This window comes from Oryctolagus cuniculus, chromosome 13 (assembly GCF_051225735.1).
Source record: "Oryctolagus cuniculus isolate XC-2025 breed Fujian yellow rabbit chromosome 13, ASM5122573v1, whole genome shotgun sequence".
Classification (NCBI taxonomy): Eukaryota; Metazoa; Chordata; class Mammalia; order Lagomorpha; family Leporidae; genus Oryctolagus; species Oryctolagus cuniculus.
In genome coordinates this window covers 41,741,272-41,759,098 of record NC_142879.1, presented here as the reverse complement: position 1 = coordinate 41,759,098, position 17,827 = coordinate 41,741,272, and the positions used below count along the sequence as shown (strand labels likewise).

General features: G+C 42.1%; 1 protein-coding gene across 1 annotated transcript in view; it reads left to right on the top strand.

Annotated features, from left to right (window-relative positions):
- ITGA8 (integrin subunit alpha 8) overlaps positions 1 to 17,827 on the top strand; it is a 192,194-nt gene that overhangs the window by 93,008 nt on the left and 81,359 nt on the right. Inside the window, exons 14-15 of the mRNA XM_002717427.6 lie at positions 12,604 to 12,649; positions 15,945 to 16,052. Coding sequence (XP_002717473.3) covers positions 12,604 to 12,649; positions 15,945 to 16,052 — 154 coding nt within the window. The remainder of the gene's footprint in view (positions 1 to 12,603; positions 12,650 to 15,944; positions 16,053 to 17,827) is intronic.

Below are 17,827 nucleotides of genomic sequence, written 5' to 3'. Positions count from 1 at the left end.
AAGGGGTGGCTTCTTTGGGTGATGCTCGGCTCCTCTCATCCTCAGCGCCCTCTCCTTTCTGTCCCTGAGGCCTGCTGCCCACTCGCTGCAGCAACTTTGCTGTTCCCTTTTCTCAAGTGTGTGGTGGCGAAGGATCTCATGACCTTATTCTCATCAGGATATGATTGATCCAGAAGTAGGTCCCACCCCTGGATTCAGTAGTCCTGGCCTTGGCATGGGCAGGGAAGGGTCTGTTTGCTCCCCCACTGCTGCCTACAGTCCAGTTAGGGCAGGTACTTGGCTCATGGTGGATGTTCAACAAACAGTTGTGGAGTCTGGGTGGGCTGCCATAGCCTGGGTGACTCAAACAGCAAGAGATTTATTCTCACCCACCGTTCTGTAGGCTGGGAGTCCAGGACCAATGTGTCTTCAGAGTTAGTTTCTTCTAAGGCCTCTCTCCTTGGCTTCACATGGTTGTCGTCTCTCTATGTCCTCACCTTGTGTTCTAATTTTCTTTTATAAAAACACCAGTCCTGGGGCCAACGCTGTGGCATAGCAGGTAAAGCCACTGCCTACAGAGCCAGCATCCCATATGGGCGCTGGTTTGAATCCCGGCTGCTCCACTTCCAATCCAGCTCTCTGCTATGGCCTGGGAAAGCAATGGAAGATGGCCCAAGTGCTTGTGCCCCTGAACCTGCATGGGAGACCCAGAAGAAGCTCCTGGCTCCTGGCTTTGGATGGCATAGCTCTGGCCATTGCGGCCATCTGGGGAGTGAGCCAGTGGATGAAAGATCTCTCTCTTTCTCTCCCCCCGCCCCTCAGCATTTGCCTCTCTGTAACTCTGCCTTTCAAATAAATCAATAAATCTTAAAAAAAAAAAAAAAAAAGCACACCAGTCCTAGGGTACTGGGGCCCATCCATATCACCTTATTTTAAATTAATTACCTTGTTAAAGACTCTGTCCTCAAATACAGTCACATCGTGAGGTCCTGGGGCTTAGGGCTTCAACATAGGACTTTGGAAGAGGGGCACAGTTCAGCCCATAAAACTTAGAGGAGTATAAAGTTCCAAAAGGTGTTTTGTTTTTTGTTTGTTTGTTTGTTTGTTTTTGACAGGCAGAGTGGACAGAAAGAGAGAGACAGAGAGAAAGGTCTTCCTTTGCTGTTGGTTCACCCTCCAATGGCCGCCGCGGCCGGCGCACCCCGCTGATCCAAAGCCAGGAGCCAGGTGTTTCTCCTGGTCTCCCATGGGGTGCAGGGCCCAAGCACTTGGGCCATCCTCCACTGCACTCCCGGGCCACAGCAGTGAGCTGGCCTGGAAGAGGGCCAACTGGGACAGAATCCGGCGCTCCTACCGGGACTAGAACCTGGTGTGCTGGCGCTGCAGGCGGAGGATTAGCTTATTGAGCCACGGTGCCGGCCCAAAAGGTTTTAATGATAGGATTTATCAGACTGCATGTGGGGGAAGTGTCAGCAGGCTTTTCTGGAGACTGGAAACTCACCCCAAGCAGGCAACCACTTGGAAGGGACACTGGTCTTGAAGAAACAGACCACTCCAGGACTGCTTGCGACCGCATGGATGCCGGCACATTCTGTGTCAGCATGGCTACCACAGGGATCACATGAAATGCCTTTGATACAGTTACATGGAAGGCAATCAGTGGAGCCTCAAACTAGAGCAAGGGGAGAGGTGGTTCTTGCAGTCACAGGAGGCTAATATATAGAAAACTATTTTCATAAGGCAGACTCATCGTTTGATATTTCACTCATGTCTTGTGAGTTTTTTTTTAAAAGGAAAATAAACCCTTAGTAAATTAGAATGTTGCAACCTAATACCAAGTTCCAACTCATAAATGTTTTTCTTCAGAGTTCATTTGGAAGCATTTCAGACAGATTGTTAGGATTATTACTCTCTGGGATAAAATCATGCACTTTTCAAAAAACATTTCTTCCTCAACTCATAACCTTCTTCTCAGTAACATTTTGCATGTACAATAAAAAAAGCAAGGAAGAAAGGCAGCCTCTATTTTTAGGTTAATACTTTTGCCAAACTCAAGGAGACTTATCTAAATGTCGGCTTACCACAGACATGAGCTGTTTGTCTAGTGCCCAACATTTAAGCCAATTCCATAACCCACTTACAAGTGGATATGGCCAAATTTGCATCCAACATTTAACACAGTATCTCTAATCCTCTCGTTCCTTTTACTATCATCGTTGTATGGAAGCAAAAAAGTGGTTCCAAGTAAGCAAGTCTACCTGATGGCCCTCATTCATCTCTGAAATACTTTTGGGGGAGTGGGCATTACCTGGAGGAGTTTCTGTGAATTGAGAGCAGTGGGCAATGCCAAGGCAGGGGCCAGGAGTCCATGGGGCTGAGTCATGATAGTGAGGTACTGGGTCTAATGAAAGTCCTCTTAAAAATCATGGGAAAAAGGAGTTAAAAGATAATGTGCATTTCCCATGAACATTTGGAAGACCCCTCATGTATCCAGGGCCAGTAAAGCAGGAAGAAACCTTGAGTGTTCCTTAGCAGACATGGCTGTGGTTTGACTTTGCCCCCAACTCATGGAGCATTTGAAAACCTCACAGTCATAAATGAGGGGTACTAAGCATGTGGAAACTTAATCCATTAATGCTGTGTAGAGGGGGGATTTAATGGAGGGCCCTTAGGTCATTGGGGGTGTGGCCTCAGAAAGCAATTCCCATGTGAGTTCCTGAGTTCTGGCAAGACGGCTGTTATGAGCCCGTCTCTGCTTCCTGGCTCACCATGGGATCCTCCTCCACACGTGCTCCATCATCCACCAGGGGCCTCTGCTCAGAACCAAAACCTCCACCATGCCTTTTGGATGTTGAACCTCTTTTCTGGATAAAGGTAGGCTGCTCAGGTTTTTTGCTACATTATGAAAAAGCTGACCAATAAAAGAGGCAAGAGCCTGTACGAGCAAAGCTGAGTTAAGACAAAAAGGAAAGTCCCAGGATGTCCATGAGAGCTTGTGAAGCAGTCGTCTGACGCCAGCAAATCCCACTGAGCCCTTGGTTTTGTCATCTGGAGGACCTTGGAACTTTACCAGTGCGTGACCATACCACCCTGCTTGTATCCCATCTCAGCTGATCTCAGCAGCTAAGCAAAGTCACACCTGGTTAGTACTTCCCTAGAGATTTGGCAGTGACTTGTCCCAGGTTGTTCAGAAGCCACTAGCAAAGTGAACTGAGATTCAGCACTCCTAGTTTCCCACCCTCCATTCAGTAATTTTCCACTTGACATACAACACTACCTTTAAAAGGACACTTCAGAAATTTTAGAGAGATTCAACAAGGGACAAGGTACAAATCGAAACTGACCCACAAAAACATTTATAGAAATGAGTATGGTGACTTTCTAAAAAGTGAATAAAACTCAGGCCTCCCTTAGCTGTCAAGGGACACAGGGAATTGACATGGGAACATCTGGACTAACGGAGCTATTCCTCTATCTTGTTTGTGCCAGTGGTTCCATGCCTGGAATAATTTATCGTAGCTCTTAGATCTATACACTAAAAAGGGTGAAACTCATTATGGTAAAATATACCTTCATTAAAAATGATTTTTAAATAGAGAAAAATAGTATGTAGTTATCTCCTTGGAGGCAGTGTGGTCAGCAGGTAACAATATGTGGTCAGTATCCAGACGGGGTTTAAAACTTGACCTGACCACTTCCTATATTTAGCTTCCCTGAAGTTCATTTTTTCTCATTTTAAAATGGGGATAATAAAAATATCTTCTTCAAGAGATTGTTATAAAGATTAAAGCATGTGTAGTTGTCTCCCCTGTGTGTGCCAAGACTCCCAGTAGACTCCTGAGACTGCAGCTAATACTGAACCCTATACAAGGATACTTCAAAAACCTCACAGAAAAATAGAACTGGAAGAAAAATTTATTTTGGTACCAAAAATTTTTAAATCCATACATATTATTTTTTTTTGACAGATAGAGTTATAGACAGTGAGAGAGAGACAGAGACAGAAAGAAAGGTTTTCCTTCCGTTGGTTCACTCCTCAAATGGCCGCTACGGCCAGCACTGTGCCGATCCGAAGCCAGGAGCCAGGTGCTTCTTCCTGGTCTCCCAAGCGGGTGCAGGGCCCAAGCACTTGGGCCATCCTCCACTGCCCTCCCAGGCCACAGCAGAGAGCTGGACTGGAAGAGGAGCAGCCGGGACTAGAACCCGGCGCCCCAGGTGGAGGATTAACCAGGTGAGCCACAGCGCTGGCCCCCATACATAGTTTTTTTCATAATTTGTAATTCTCATGCACTTGAACATTTTTTAATTAATTTTTTTATTTGAAAGGCAGACAGAACGAGAGTTCTCCTGTCTGCTGGTTTACTCCACAGATGCCCAAACAGCCAGTAGAGAGCCAGGAGGAAACCAGGAGCTGGGAACTCTGTCAAGGTCTCCCACATTGGTGACAGGGACACAAATAAGTGGGACATCACCTGCTGAATCCCAGGGTGCACATTAGCAGGGAACTGGAACAGCGAGTGTAGCCGGGACTCAAAGACCAGCACTCTGATACGGGATGCAGGCATCCCAAGTGGTGTATTAACCACTTTTCCTACTACCTGTCCCCTATGCACTTTTTGAAGACCTATCATATGCATAGATTTCAAATTTTTTAAACCAAAATAAACTTACCACCTTTTAATTCTATTTCCCATAAACTTTTTGAAGTACCATCATAAAGACTATTTTCCCTATATATAGATACTTATGGTAAAATTTAACTTATAAATTGGGCAAGGAAGAGATGAACAACTAATAATAAAGTACAACAATTATAACAATGTCCTATAATAAAAGTTATGTGAATGTGGTCTCTCTCAAATAATCTTATTGTGCTGTACTCATTCTTGTGATGGTGAGATGATGCAATGCTGGTGTGATGAAATGAAGTGAGATGAAGTAGGCACTGTAGCATAGCACTAGACTACTACAGAAGTGTTACTTGGACACAAACACTGCTGTACCATGACAGCTGATGGGTCAGCAGAGAAGACTACGAAGTGACTAAGGGGTGGGTAGCATATACAGCCAGGACACACTGGAGAAAGGGATGATTCACACCCTGGGCAAGACAGCAATACGGTCCAAGATTTCATCATGCTACTCAGGATAGTGCACTATTTAAAATTGGTGAGTTGTTTATATATCTACAAATGTGGATATATATTATATATATAAATAATGTTTTTTAGATCAATGGTTGAGTGTAGGTTACCTGAAGGCAACCAAAAGTAGAACTGATGATAACGAGAGACTACTGTAATTATGTTTAAAATGAATAGAATGCTAGGTTTGTTTTTCTTTTCTTTTATTCATCTTTGCCCAATTGTTGATAAATTTCTAGAAATACAAATGCTAAGTGAAAGGTATGCATATCTACAAACCATGTTCCCAAAAAATCATGCTAATTTCAATTTCCACACACAAAGCGTAGGAATGATTTCCTGTTCCTCCATTCTCTATCCAACACTGCCTTGTACTAATCTTTTCATCTTTTCTAATTTGAAATGTTAAAAATATTATTTAATTGTTTCTTTCATTAGTATTCCTTTGATGACTAGTGAAGTTGAATTTCTTTTTCAGCTATTTGTTGGCCATAGGTATTTATTTTTATGTGAACTGCCTGTTTATAATAATTCTATTAGAATATTGTAGTCTTATTAATTTGTATGAATTGGCTAATTAATATTAATTAATATTTATTTTTCACTAGTTGCCAGAGACATTCTCCTAAACTTTGAAAAATATTGACATTCAACCAAGCATATACATTGTAAATATTTTTCCCTCTTTTATTTTTCTTTCAGCTTTGCTCAGGGTTTTTTGATAAAGAATTTAAATTTTAAAATTCCTTTGTGACTGTTGCTTTTCTTGGTCATGCTTACTCCTTTTTGAGTAACTGTAATCTTTTCATACAACCATTATTTCTACATTGCCATGTTTCTTATTTATTTGAAAGTTCATTATGGTAATTCTCATTGTCCAGAATCAGTAAGTTTTTTAAAATAGTAAATTTTTAAAAATTGATAGGAAAAGGCAGTATCTGATGGCATTTTCAGAAAGAAACTTCAGCATGTTGGGCATATTTCTCAAAGAGAGGAGAGAGTGACAGGTGAGAAGGCGGCACCCAGTGAAAGGTGACAGATGAGAAGGACTGACTCAGCGTGTGCCGGCAGGGGCTTGAGGGCCAGAGACTTCCACAGGGTGACTCTGGGTGTCCTTTAACACTGTAGCTGCTGCTCCTCTTGTCTTCCTCTTCTCGTGTCCCCAACTCCTGGAAGTTTCCATGGTCTTTGCCCTCATGCTTCCTGTCCACCTAACCCAAACCTGATGCTTGGAAATACAACTTCTTCCAGCTCTAAAATGTCCTTCCGAGATCTGTGAAATCAGACTCTGCAGTCCAAACAGCCCTTTGAAGCCTTTCCTCTTTGTTCTGCCTCGTTCATAAAACCACAGCTTTCGCAGAGTAAAGCTCAAAGCCCAGGTGCAATACATCTCCCATGAATCACATCTTTAGGGATTTGTTTTCCCCTTGTCAATTGATCCTGCATTCATGTTAATATATCCCTGCTTTGTTTTCTTAAAGGACTCAATTGTTCCATCAAAAGAAAATAAACTGTGTTTCTCCGGCAATGTGAGGCACTAACAAAGACCTCCAACATTTTGAGAACATTTTTTGATTGAGGGAAAAGAATCAATTTCAGTGGCCAGTTATTCCAGGAACAGAGAAAAAAAATCAGCTGAAATTTTCATTTGTTTATTTTCAGATCTGCCTTTAAGACATATCCAGAAGAAAGGAAAGTAAACATTACAGAATGTTTCAGGACCTGTCATGTCAAAGGAAGACACTTCCCATAGTTAGGAATCCGAATATCAGCACCAAAATTGCTTTGTTTCAGGATATTATTTAAATTTCTAAGATGGAATTATCTAATTGTTCAAAAGAATGATTTCTGCATGTATAGATACATATATATGTATATAGCAAATATACACACAAACATTTATATGCATGTGTACATGATACTTCAAAAAGTTCGTGGAAAATGGGATTTTTTTAAGTGATTCATTCATTTATTTGAAAGGCAGACAAAAAGAAAGAGAGAGAATCAGAGATTTCCATTTGCTGGTTCACTCCTCAAGTATCTGCGATGGCCAGGGCTGGGCCAGGCCAAAGAAGGAACCTGGAACTCCATCCAGTCTCCCATGTGGATCGCTTCTGCTGCTTACCAAGGTGCATTAGCAGAGAGCTGAATCAGAAATGGAGTAGCTGGGACTCAAACTGGTGCTCATATGGGATGCTGGCATCTCAGGTAGCAGCTTAACCCACTGCACCACAAGGCTGACCCCAGAAAGTAGAATTAAAAGATAACTTTTTAAAAAAATATTTGTTTCTATTTGAAAGGCAGAGTTAGAGAGAGGGGAAAGAGAGAGCGAGGTCTTCCATCTACTAGTTCACTCCCCCAAATGGCCACAATGAGCAGGGCTGGGCCAGGCCTAAACCAGGAGCCAGGAGCTTCCTCCAGGTCTGCCACAGGGACAGCAGGGGCCCAGGGACTTTGGGCCATCTTCTGGTACTTTTCCCAGGTGTATTGTTAGGGAGCTGGGTTGGAAGTAGAGCAGCCAGGACTTGAACCAGCACCCAAATGTGATATGGGCATTGCAGGCAGTGGCTTAACCCACTATATACCTTGCTGCAAAAAATTGAAATCCATGCATATTTTTATAATGCACACTTTCCATAAACTTCTTGGAGACCTCTCATATATATGGAACATATCTCACACACACACACACACACATACAAAGAGACTACATGGTGCTTTTCAAAACCAATCACATATTTTAGAAAGATAAATTTGTTAGAAATACAAATCACCAAAGCTGTTCTCCTCCCCTAGAGAAATCTGACCATTTTAATGTCCTCAGCATAAATGCACCTGGCTCTTTTCCAGCAGGCACAATACCAAGGTAGTGTCTCAAAGACAAACATACTTTTGTGGTAGATAACTGTTTTTCTGGCCTCTGAATAGCTGTGGTCACATTCTCGTGACGAAAATTGAGGCCTATTTTGCCAGTTATTCTATCTTTCCAGAGTAGGAAAATTCCTACCCTAAGGCACAGGAATTAAAGTTCCTAAAGGAAATCTCTTCTTTATTGCCATTAGGAGGGTGCCCCTGCCTCAGATTCTCACCTTTAATGACAAGCTAGCTGTGATGGGACCTCTACATTACTTTCTAGAATCTGGAGTGTGTGTGTGTGTATGTGTGTGTGTGTGTTTGTCTCCCAACACCCTTAAGTGTACATGAATAGATACAACAGAATTTAACCATGGGTTACACCAACCTGTCTTAAAGACTCCCTCATTCTCGTCAATTCTCCCATCTTGAGTTTGTCATGTTACTTATTCCACCATAATGAAGTATTGATGAAATCTCTGCTCTTTATCTGGCACTATGCCTGTTACTATGCATGCAAAGATTCTTTCTTCACTTACTCCTGCCTATACTATCATGTACTATTTGAGATGCATAAACTGAAGATTGCCCCATGGGAAGGCTTACAATCTTCTTTTCTTTTCTTTGCAATTTTCAGAGGCAGTTCTTAAAATGCATCTCTTATTTATGCAATTCATCTTGGGTGTATCAATATTTCACCTTATTTGAAGCCAAGAACAAAGCACACAATTCCCCTTGAATCATTTTTTGTAACAAAGCTGCCTAATCTCGTGTCATGTCAACAGCCGTGCATTGAGGCCAAGGGCCACCTGTGTGACACTTGTCTAAAATGGAGTCCTGTGATTACATGGGAAGAATGGGGTTCACGCTTCTTCATATCAGTAGCTCTTTTTCCTTGACATAGTAAAAATGTACTGATAACTAGATGGGACAAATATATCAAAGAATATATGTGAAAATAGTTGCAAAAGTTGAAATTCTGATATAATTATCAGAATTAATTTTTTTAGTTTTAAAAATTGATAGAAACTTTGGCATCTGGCTTCAAAGATTAAAACCCTTGGAAAAGAGTGTTTTATTTTGTGAGTTGGCCTAGTTGTAGCTCCTTTCTCACTGTTTAATTTCACTAATACAGAGCTCTTTATATATCTGTGTTTGACTTGAACTTAGCATACATATCACTTAAATACGGAGTTTTGGAGTCAAATCCTGAGCCTGTTATGTAAATCCAATTCTTTATAAAGCAGAAGGACATCTGACTGTAGTTTTGACACTGAACATGTTTGAGTACATATTTTAGAAATTTTAATGCAAATTATTGTGTCAGTTTGGGTTGTTCCAGAACAAATATTAAGTTAAGGATTAGAAAACAAGCCGGCGCAGCGGGTTCTAGTCCTGGTTGGGGCGCCGGATTCTTTCCCGGTTGCCCCTCTTCCAGGCCAGCTCTCTGCTGTGGCCAGGGAGTGCAGTGGAGGATGGCCCAAGTGCTTGGGCCCTGCACCCCATGGGAGACCAGGAGAAGCACCTGGCTCCTGCCTTCGGATCAGCGGGGTGCGCCGGCCGCGGCGGCCATTTGAGGGTGAACCAACGGCAAAGGAAGACCTTTCTCTCTCTCTCTCTCTCTCTCTCTCTCTCTCTCTCTCTCTATCACTGTCCACTCTGTCAAAAAGAAAAAAGAAAAAAAAAAGAAAACAATGTATTTGGCGTTCAAGCTGTGGCACAGTAGGTTAATCCTCCATCTGTGGTATGGGCTTCCCATTTGGATACCGGTTCTAGTCCCGGCTGCTCCTCTTCCCATCCAGCTCTCTGCTATGGCCTGGGAAAGCAGAAGACAGCCCAAGCACTTGGGTCCCTGCACTCATGTGGGAGACCTGGAGGAAGTTCCTGGCTCCTGGCTCAGCTCCAGCCATTGCGGCTGTTTGGGAAGTGAACCAGCAGATGGAGGACCTTTTTCTCTGTCTTTCCCTCTGTCTGTGACTGTACCTCTCAAATAAATAAAATCTTAAAAAAGAGAGAGAGAGAGAGAGGGAGAGTGAGAGAGAGAGAAGAAAACAGCATATTTGAGAAAAGATTCCAAGTAAAACTATTAATTGGTGGAGGAAGAGACATGGAATGGAAGAAGATAAAGGTTTTCATCCAGCTGGTGGCCACTGTGGGCAACCAGGGCTCCTGTCTGGCTGGGGAAGTTAGGGAGACAGAGAACAAGCTTCAGTGTTACCACTGGAGTGGGAGGAAGCTGTGCTCCTTATTGTCCAGTTCTCATGCGTAATTGGCCAGGGGCCATTATCAAGGGACACTAGGTCCTCAGGAGAAGACTTGTAGGTGCTGAGGTCATGGCCATGTTGGCATGAACTGCAAAGATGAGCGTCAAGAGAACATGGCCGTGACTCAGCTTCCTCTGTAAAGTACATTGACCCGTTTCTCTAGCCCGTTTTCTGTACGGAGAGACCAAAGAAGATTCCACTCACTCTTTTTTGTTTGAGTTCTTCTATTTTTTGTTCTCCCGTGTTCACTTCTGTTTTATTACAACTATCCAATTTTAGTCCCCATGTTGTAAGTGTTCTGTGCTCCTTATTTTCATTAAGTTTGGTTTTCTTGCACTTCATTTTTACTCTGTAGACTTTCCCATTGCCTTTTTTATTTGTGTTTGATTGATTCTTGTAGGAATGACTCTTGTAAATAAGACTAAGAAAGTCGATGTTTTTACCTATAGGAGGAGTGGAAAATGCAAAAATAGTATGCATGGATTTCAACTGTTTGCCCCCCAAAAATTTACCTTGTTTATCCCATTTTTCATGAACATTTTGAAATCACCCTCCTGTTACCCAACCATTGGCTGGTTGTGAGCTCTATTGCTGTTACCAGCTCCACCCTTTCACTACTTGTGTGAACTTGATTAAATTTATAGTTCAGCTGTGTAAGCCTCATTTATGTGCAAAATTGTGCTAATAATAGAAACTTTGTAATTTCTTGTTGGAAATCACAGTAAGTCAGAGTAATTTTTGACATACAGTAAATGTTCCATATGTGCCATTCATTATTGCTGGTGTTGCTATTTGAGATCATTATAATGATATACAAGGGTTCTTCAAACATCTATGGAAAATACATGAAGTCCTTTTATTTCATTTTTCCACAAACCATTTGAAGTTCCCTGATACTACTGACTGCTCTGCCCAAAGTATTCAGCAAGTACACCATTTGTCATGAGCAAATGTTATGTCACGATGACGATCAGAATGTCACACTTGAGAGTAATAATCATTTTCTCATAGGATTATTATTTTTATATACGAATTTCATGTATTTCCTACAGATTCAGGAACATAGTGATAATTTCTACCCTACCCTCTTGCCCACTCATGTTCCCACCCTTCTTCCTCCTCCCTGTCCTATTCCCATTCTTATTTTTTACAAAGATCTATTTTTAGTTAAATTTATACTTGTAAGATTAACCCTATGCTAAGTAAAGAGTTCAACAAACAGTATGAAGAAAAAAAAACACTGTTCCTCAATAGTCAAGACAAGGGCTATTCAAAGTCATCACATCTCAAAGTGTCAATTTCATTCTTACAGATTACCTTTTAGGTACTCTATTAGTTACCACAAATCAGGGAGAACATATGGTATTTGTCTTTTTGAGACTGGCTTATTTCACTAAGTATAATGGCTTCCAGTTGCATCCATGTTGTTGCTGGTAAGAGAGTTAGTTATAAGACAAGGTGTGTAGTGAGCCTGGTACTCAGGAGACACCAAGCACATGCCTTGTCCTTTTTCCTTTCCTTGGGATATCTGCCTTAAATCTAGCATAGTATGAAAGGTGATTTTATGAAGAATTCCTTATGTATTTCTGGAAATCTGGCCTTCCTAAGTGTGGAAGGAGTTGAGATGTGCTGATGTTCATGTCTTGCTGAGCTGATTAAGATGAAGCTCCACTATCCTTTCTGAAATGTCTTAGGAAAGCTGTGACTTACTATTTTTTTTTTTTTGGCCTCTCACTGTACAGTTCAGGATGCTATATGTGTGACATGTGATTATGAGCTTAATATGAGGGTGAATATCCTTTATCCAAAAATGCTTGTGGCCAGAAATCTTTCAGATTATTTTCAGAGTTTGGAATATGAGGGCACTTCAAAATATCCATGGAAAAATAGAATTAAAAGATGTTTGTTTTAGAACAAAAAAAAATCCCCCTGAAATCCATGCATATGAAGAGTGTGCCTAAAGTTCATAGAAAAACATATTATGAAAAATATGCATGCATTTTTAAAAACTGCACCAAAATAAACATTTTAACTCCACTTTTTCATTAGCCTTTTGAACCACTTCCATATTTGCATATATATAATACCTTAAGGATGTGATCCAAGTCTAAACACAAAATTCTTTGATGCTTCATATATACCTCACTCACATAGCCTGAAGACAATGTTGTATAATATATGTAGTAATTTTGTGCATGAAACAGTTTCACGATGTATGACCTTCCACTTTGTGGTGGTGTGCTGATTCTCAAAATGTTTGATTTTGAAGCATTTCAGATTCAGAGTTTTGAATTGGGGATGCTCAGCTTATGGGTTGTTTCCATAAAATATGTGGAGATGTTTTGTGTTTTCGTCTTTTTCAGATTTAATTGTGGGAGCATTTGGAAGAGGAAAAGTAGCAGTTTACAGGTATGTAGTTGGTGATATGTAGATGTTCTCCTAATTGCTTTAAATGCATTGCTTTTAAGTTGTTAGCTTTGCCTTTAAAGAGCATATTTCAACTATTTATTCTGGAGAATATCTAGATGCTCTCTTTAAAGTCTGGAAGTATTTTTACTCTCAATTTTTAATCTTTCTTCCATTCTGTATCTTTATTCTTATACTTCATGACCAAAATTCCAGCCCCTACTAACATAGCATCAAAGAAGATAAGAAACTCAGCAGAATTTATTAAATGACCCACTTTTTGGATGTTATTGTATTTGGCTTCTTCTTTCTTTGGAAATACATTGAAATGTGCACCTGTACAGAAGGGATGCAGAGTGGGAGAATCTTACTATTTACCCTGGCTTCTTCTTCTTTTTAAAAAGATTTATTTATTTATTTATTTGAGAGGCAGAGTTACAAGAGATAGGAAGAGACAGAAAGAGATCTTTCATCCACTAGTTCACTCCCCAAATGGCTGCAATGGCTGGAGCTGAGCTGACCCAAAGCCAGGAACAAAGAGCTTCTTCCAGGTCTCCCACATAGGTACAGGGCCCCAAGCACTTGGGTCATCCTTCACTGCTTTCCCTGTCATTAGCATGGAGCTGAATTGGAGGTGGAGCAGCCAGGACTCGAATCGATGCTCATATGGGATGCTGGTGCCACAGGCAGAGGCTTAACCTCCTACACACAGCGCCGGCCCAATCCTGGCTTCTGTAATCAAGTATGGACACTAAGTTAGGGAATAGAACACACCATGAGTTGGATAGCCTCCAGGAAACAAATACTAAACAGCAATTCAAATGCAACAAATCTGGATTCAAAACCTAGCCGTTCACTGCTTTGTAAAGTTGGGCAAGTTCCTGTGACTGAGCCTCAGATTTTTCATCTGTCACTTGAGGACAACAATAGTTATTTTATCAGGTTACTTTTATTTAAAGGATCCAGGAAGGAAGTGCAGGAAGGTACATGGAAGAGTAACTGGTCTGATACGTGATGCTCAAAAATGTTAGGCTCTATTTAAAAAAATATATAGGGGGAGTTTGGCACAGCAGTTAAAATGTTGCTTGGGACACCCTCATCCCATACAGGAGCACCTGGGTTCTAGTTCCAGCTCTGCTTCCTCTCCAGCTTCCTGCTAATGCACACCCTGGGAGGCAGCAGGTGATGACTCAAGTAAATAGGTCCCTGCCACCCTCATGGAAGACCCAGATGAAACCTGTAATCCTGGCTTCAACCTAGCCCAGCCCCAGCTGTTGTGGGCATTTGGGGAATGAATCAGGGGATGGGAGATCTCTCTCCCTCTCTCTCTCTCTTTCTCACTGGCTCTGCCCCTTAAATAAAAAGAAGTAAATAAATAACACTGTAAAAATACATTTTTATAGGAGCTCAAGATACTACGTCAAGGTTATCAAGACAAAAGGCAAAACACATACCTAGCTGTCCTGGGAATGTAATGCTAATGTACTCAGCTCCCAGAGAGAACCTAAGAATTTTCTTCTTCATCAGTCCCAGGACACACTCAAAGAGGATTAATTTAGACCCGCTGTTCCTCACTTTAGGTTCTAGAGAGTCAGATGGTTGAAATTCCCAAGTCTCTGGAATATGGGGCTTGGGTTTGTGCTGGGCATGAAAGTGAGCCGCTAGGAGCTGCTGAAGCAAAACTGAGTCCCTAGGCGCCGAACAAGCCATTGCCTTTGTGCCAGGGCCATGTTTTTAAGGGCTGCTTCCAGCCAATGACTGGGCACACAAGGACATTTATGCAAGACTATGTTTGCAGACAAGAAACTCCTCTCATGGACGGCATAGGCTCACGGACATCGCTTTGTCCTGGCTCAAACTTTCTTACCCAGTCCAAGAACCTCTAGCCTTCCACCCCCACCCCACCATTTTCTCTTATGTATTTGCCCCAATAAGTCACTTGCATGTCTAGTCCCATTTTATCATCTGCTTTCCCAAGAACTAGAGCTAATATAATATTAACAAAGCTTAGATATATCACACTGAAGATCTTAAAACTCCCAATATGGTAACTTTGTGGTAATCACTAAATTGTTCCGAGTACGGCATTCAACAACATTCTGCTCCAAGACAGACCTTCCTACGGTCGAGGGAGACTTGTGCAACATGGCGTCGTTGCATGCTTTCTGGAAAATTTGGCTCCCAGCTCTCCTCCCTTAAAGCCAAACTTTTAAAATTGCTTGGCTTCTTTTCCTTCGTTATTTAGTCTCTTGTCACTATCCTCACCTGGGTGGCTGGACTGGCGCTTCCTCTATATCAGTCTTTCTCCTCAATTTTGGCCTCATTAGAATCCTGTGGAGGACTTGCTTCACATTCCAATGCTTGGCCCTTACCCTGAGGTTCTGGTTCAGTTGGTGCATGCCGGGGCCTAGCATAGGATTTGTTTCAAAGCACCACAGGTGGTTACATTATACAGTCAGGATCGAGAAACTTCTCTGGATGAAGCACAGGATCATCCTGGAAATCCACCTTCAAGTGTTGAGCACAAAGCTCAGTTAGGAAATTACCAGTGTGGCCGGTGCCGTGGCTCAATAGGCTAATCCTATGCCTGCGGCGCCGGCACACCGGGTTCTAGTCCCGGTCGGGGCACCGGATCCTGTCCCAGTTGCCCCTCTTCCAGGCCAGCTCTCTGCTGTGGCCCGGGGGGTGCAGTGGAGGATGGCCCAAGTGCTTGGGCCCTGCACCCCATGGGAGACCAGGAGAAGCACCTGGCTCCTGCCTTCAGATCAGTGTGGTGCACCGGCAGCAGCGCGCCGGCCGCGGCGGCCATTGGAGGGTGAACCAACAGCAAAAGGAAGACCTTTCTCTCTCTCTCTCTCTCTCTCTCTCTCACTGTCCACTCTGCCTGTCAAAAAAAAAAAAAAAAAAAAGAAAATTACCAATGTGGCAACAAAACAAAACCTAGAAAATTCAAGGACAGACATAAGTAGCTACGCAATGAAGTATGTCCTCAAATATGGATATAGCTATTCTAGCAGGTTGCCGCACAGTGTCTCCCAGCAATATTGTCACCACAGGTTGAGCCCACTCCACAAAGGCAGGTGTGTGAATGTGACCATGCTTGCCAGACCCATGCATTCTTCTTTTGTGTTCATGTGCAACCAGACCTGTTTAGAGGTAGGTAGTGGAGTGAGGTGCCCCCCTGTTCATTCAGTGAACACAAGGCATGACACAAAAGCTGGGAACGTTGGCTCTGGCCCCTGGAACTGGTTGCTCCCTGTTCATGTGGTTCATTCAAACCTGGGTTTTCTCCCCACAGAGCAAGGCCAGTTGTGACTGTGGATGCTCACCTTCTGCTGCACCCAATGATTATCAATCTTGAAAATAAAACTTGCCAGATTCCAGACTCTATGACCTCGGTGGCCTGGTGAGTTGGTCCAGTGTTGCTCAAACTTTAGTGCACGCTCACATCACCTGGATATCTTGTGAAAAAGGCAGATTAGGGTCCAGAAATTCTGGAGTGGGGCCTGCAACTTTGCATTTCTAGAAAAAACTCCCAGAGGATGCTGCTGCTAGCCTGTGGACCAAGTTGGAGTAGCAAGGAGTTAGTCTTTTGAGAGAATCTATGACACGATGCTAGTCTTTGGCTGCCGACTTAGCTCATGAAGACTGCCTCTCCAAGCTGTAGGCTCCTTAATCTCCCTCTCTCATCTGCAGGCTTCAGTCTTCTAAAATGAGAAGCATAAAAACACTGGGGGACATTCCAAGTGAAACAAGTCTTAGAGATCTCTTTTAGATTCTTGGCACACTACAATAAATGTTAACCAAACAAATAGAGCAAAATACTTTGACTTTTGCATTTGAATGTGCTTATGGATACCACTTGGTAGACACATAAAATATCCTCTTTTTTTGATAAAAAAAGAAAGAACTTGGATTAAATGATCCAGTTTCCTTGCCAAAAACAGATATCAGTTTTGTAACTTATCACGTGCAACCAGACAGAAGGAAAACATTATAAAAAGAAACTTTTGTGTCCTAAACTGTGTTTTCATGGCACTGCTGTCACCATCAGCTGTGGAATTACAATTCCTGTGCCTCGTTTAGAACACGTCTTAGACAGCCTCTGAAAGGCTTGCTTCTGAATTCTGTCATCTGAAGGAAGCCCAACGTGGAACTGGACCGTAACACAAGTCAAGAAAATACCACCTAGTTTCTCAGTATGCAAGAACTCAAGGGTCAGAAGTCATTATATTGGGTAATGCCATTAGGATATGGCCTCTGAAAAATCAACAAATCGTTGGGGCATTTGAGGTTTCCCCTCATTTTCCAGATGTGGTTTAACACAGACAGTATGTTCAGTTCCTGAGAATGTCAGAAGCCAGAAAAAGCCAGCCTTGACCCAAAAGAAGCTATTTCCAGCCAACTATAGCATGTTGCTGAGGGCACTAAGACCAGAGTTCACATCACAGTCAGAGCTTTTGAGGTTGGAGGGTGGGCAGTAAGGAGAACCCTGAAGAATTCTTTGAAAACATCCTGGTGCTGGGAGCCCCCAGACTGGGGAGCTATGTCCTGTCCTTTAATTGCTTTTGGAAGTTGTAGATGGGAAATGCCCTCAGCACATTTTTAAATGACTTAAAACCATAAAATCGTATAATGAAAACCTGATCTGAGAAAATATGTGGACTAGCCAGTAATTCTTCTTCCCCTGGCATGATTAAGTGAACATCAAATGAACTGTGAGTGCTACTTGACCACGAGTCTTAAAACCTTAGTATTCCCCCAAATAGACGTCTGCCCACACCTTCATAACTGAGCGGACTTCTAGACTAAATTCTCTCAAGTATACCTGGCCCACTCTGGTACAAAATGTTGTTCTTTTAAACTAGATAATTTTTTCTAAGGAATTTTACTTTTACAGACACTTTTGTAAGATTTAAGTGATTTTAACAGATTATGGCATCTGGTTTTGTGGAAAGAACATTATTTTTCAAGAAAAAATTGGCTTTCTTTTTCCTTGTTTCATTAAATTGTATTATGGAGACAAAATACAATCTGTCATATACACAAATGCATATATTCCTTTGCTGTTATTTATTTGATTCTATGATGTACATTTTCTGAAAGATGTTTTATTTTCACATGCAAAAGTTTCGAATGGCGCCTCAGAGTATTAGAAGACAGAAAGCTAGCTCAGGGAGG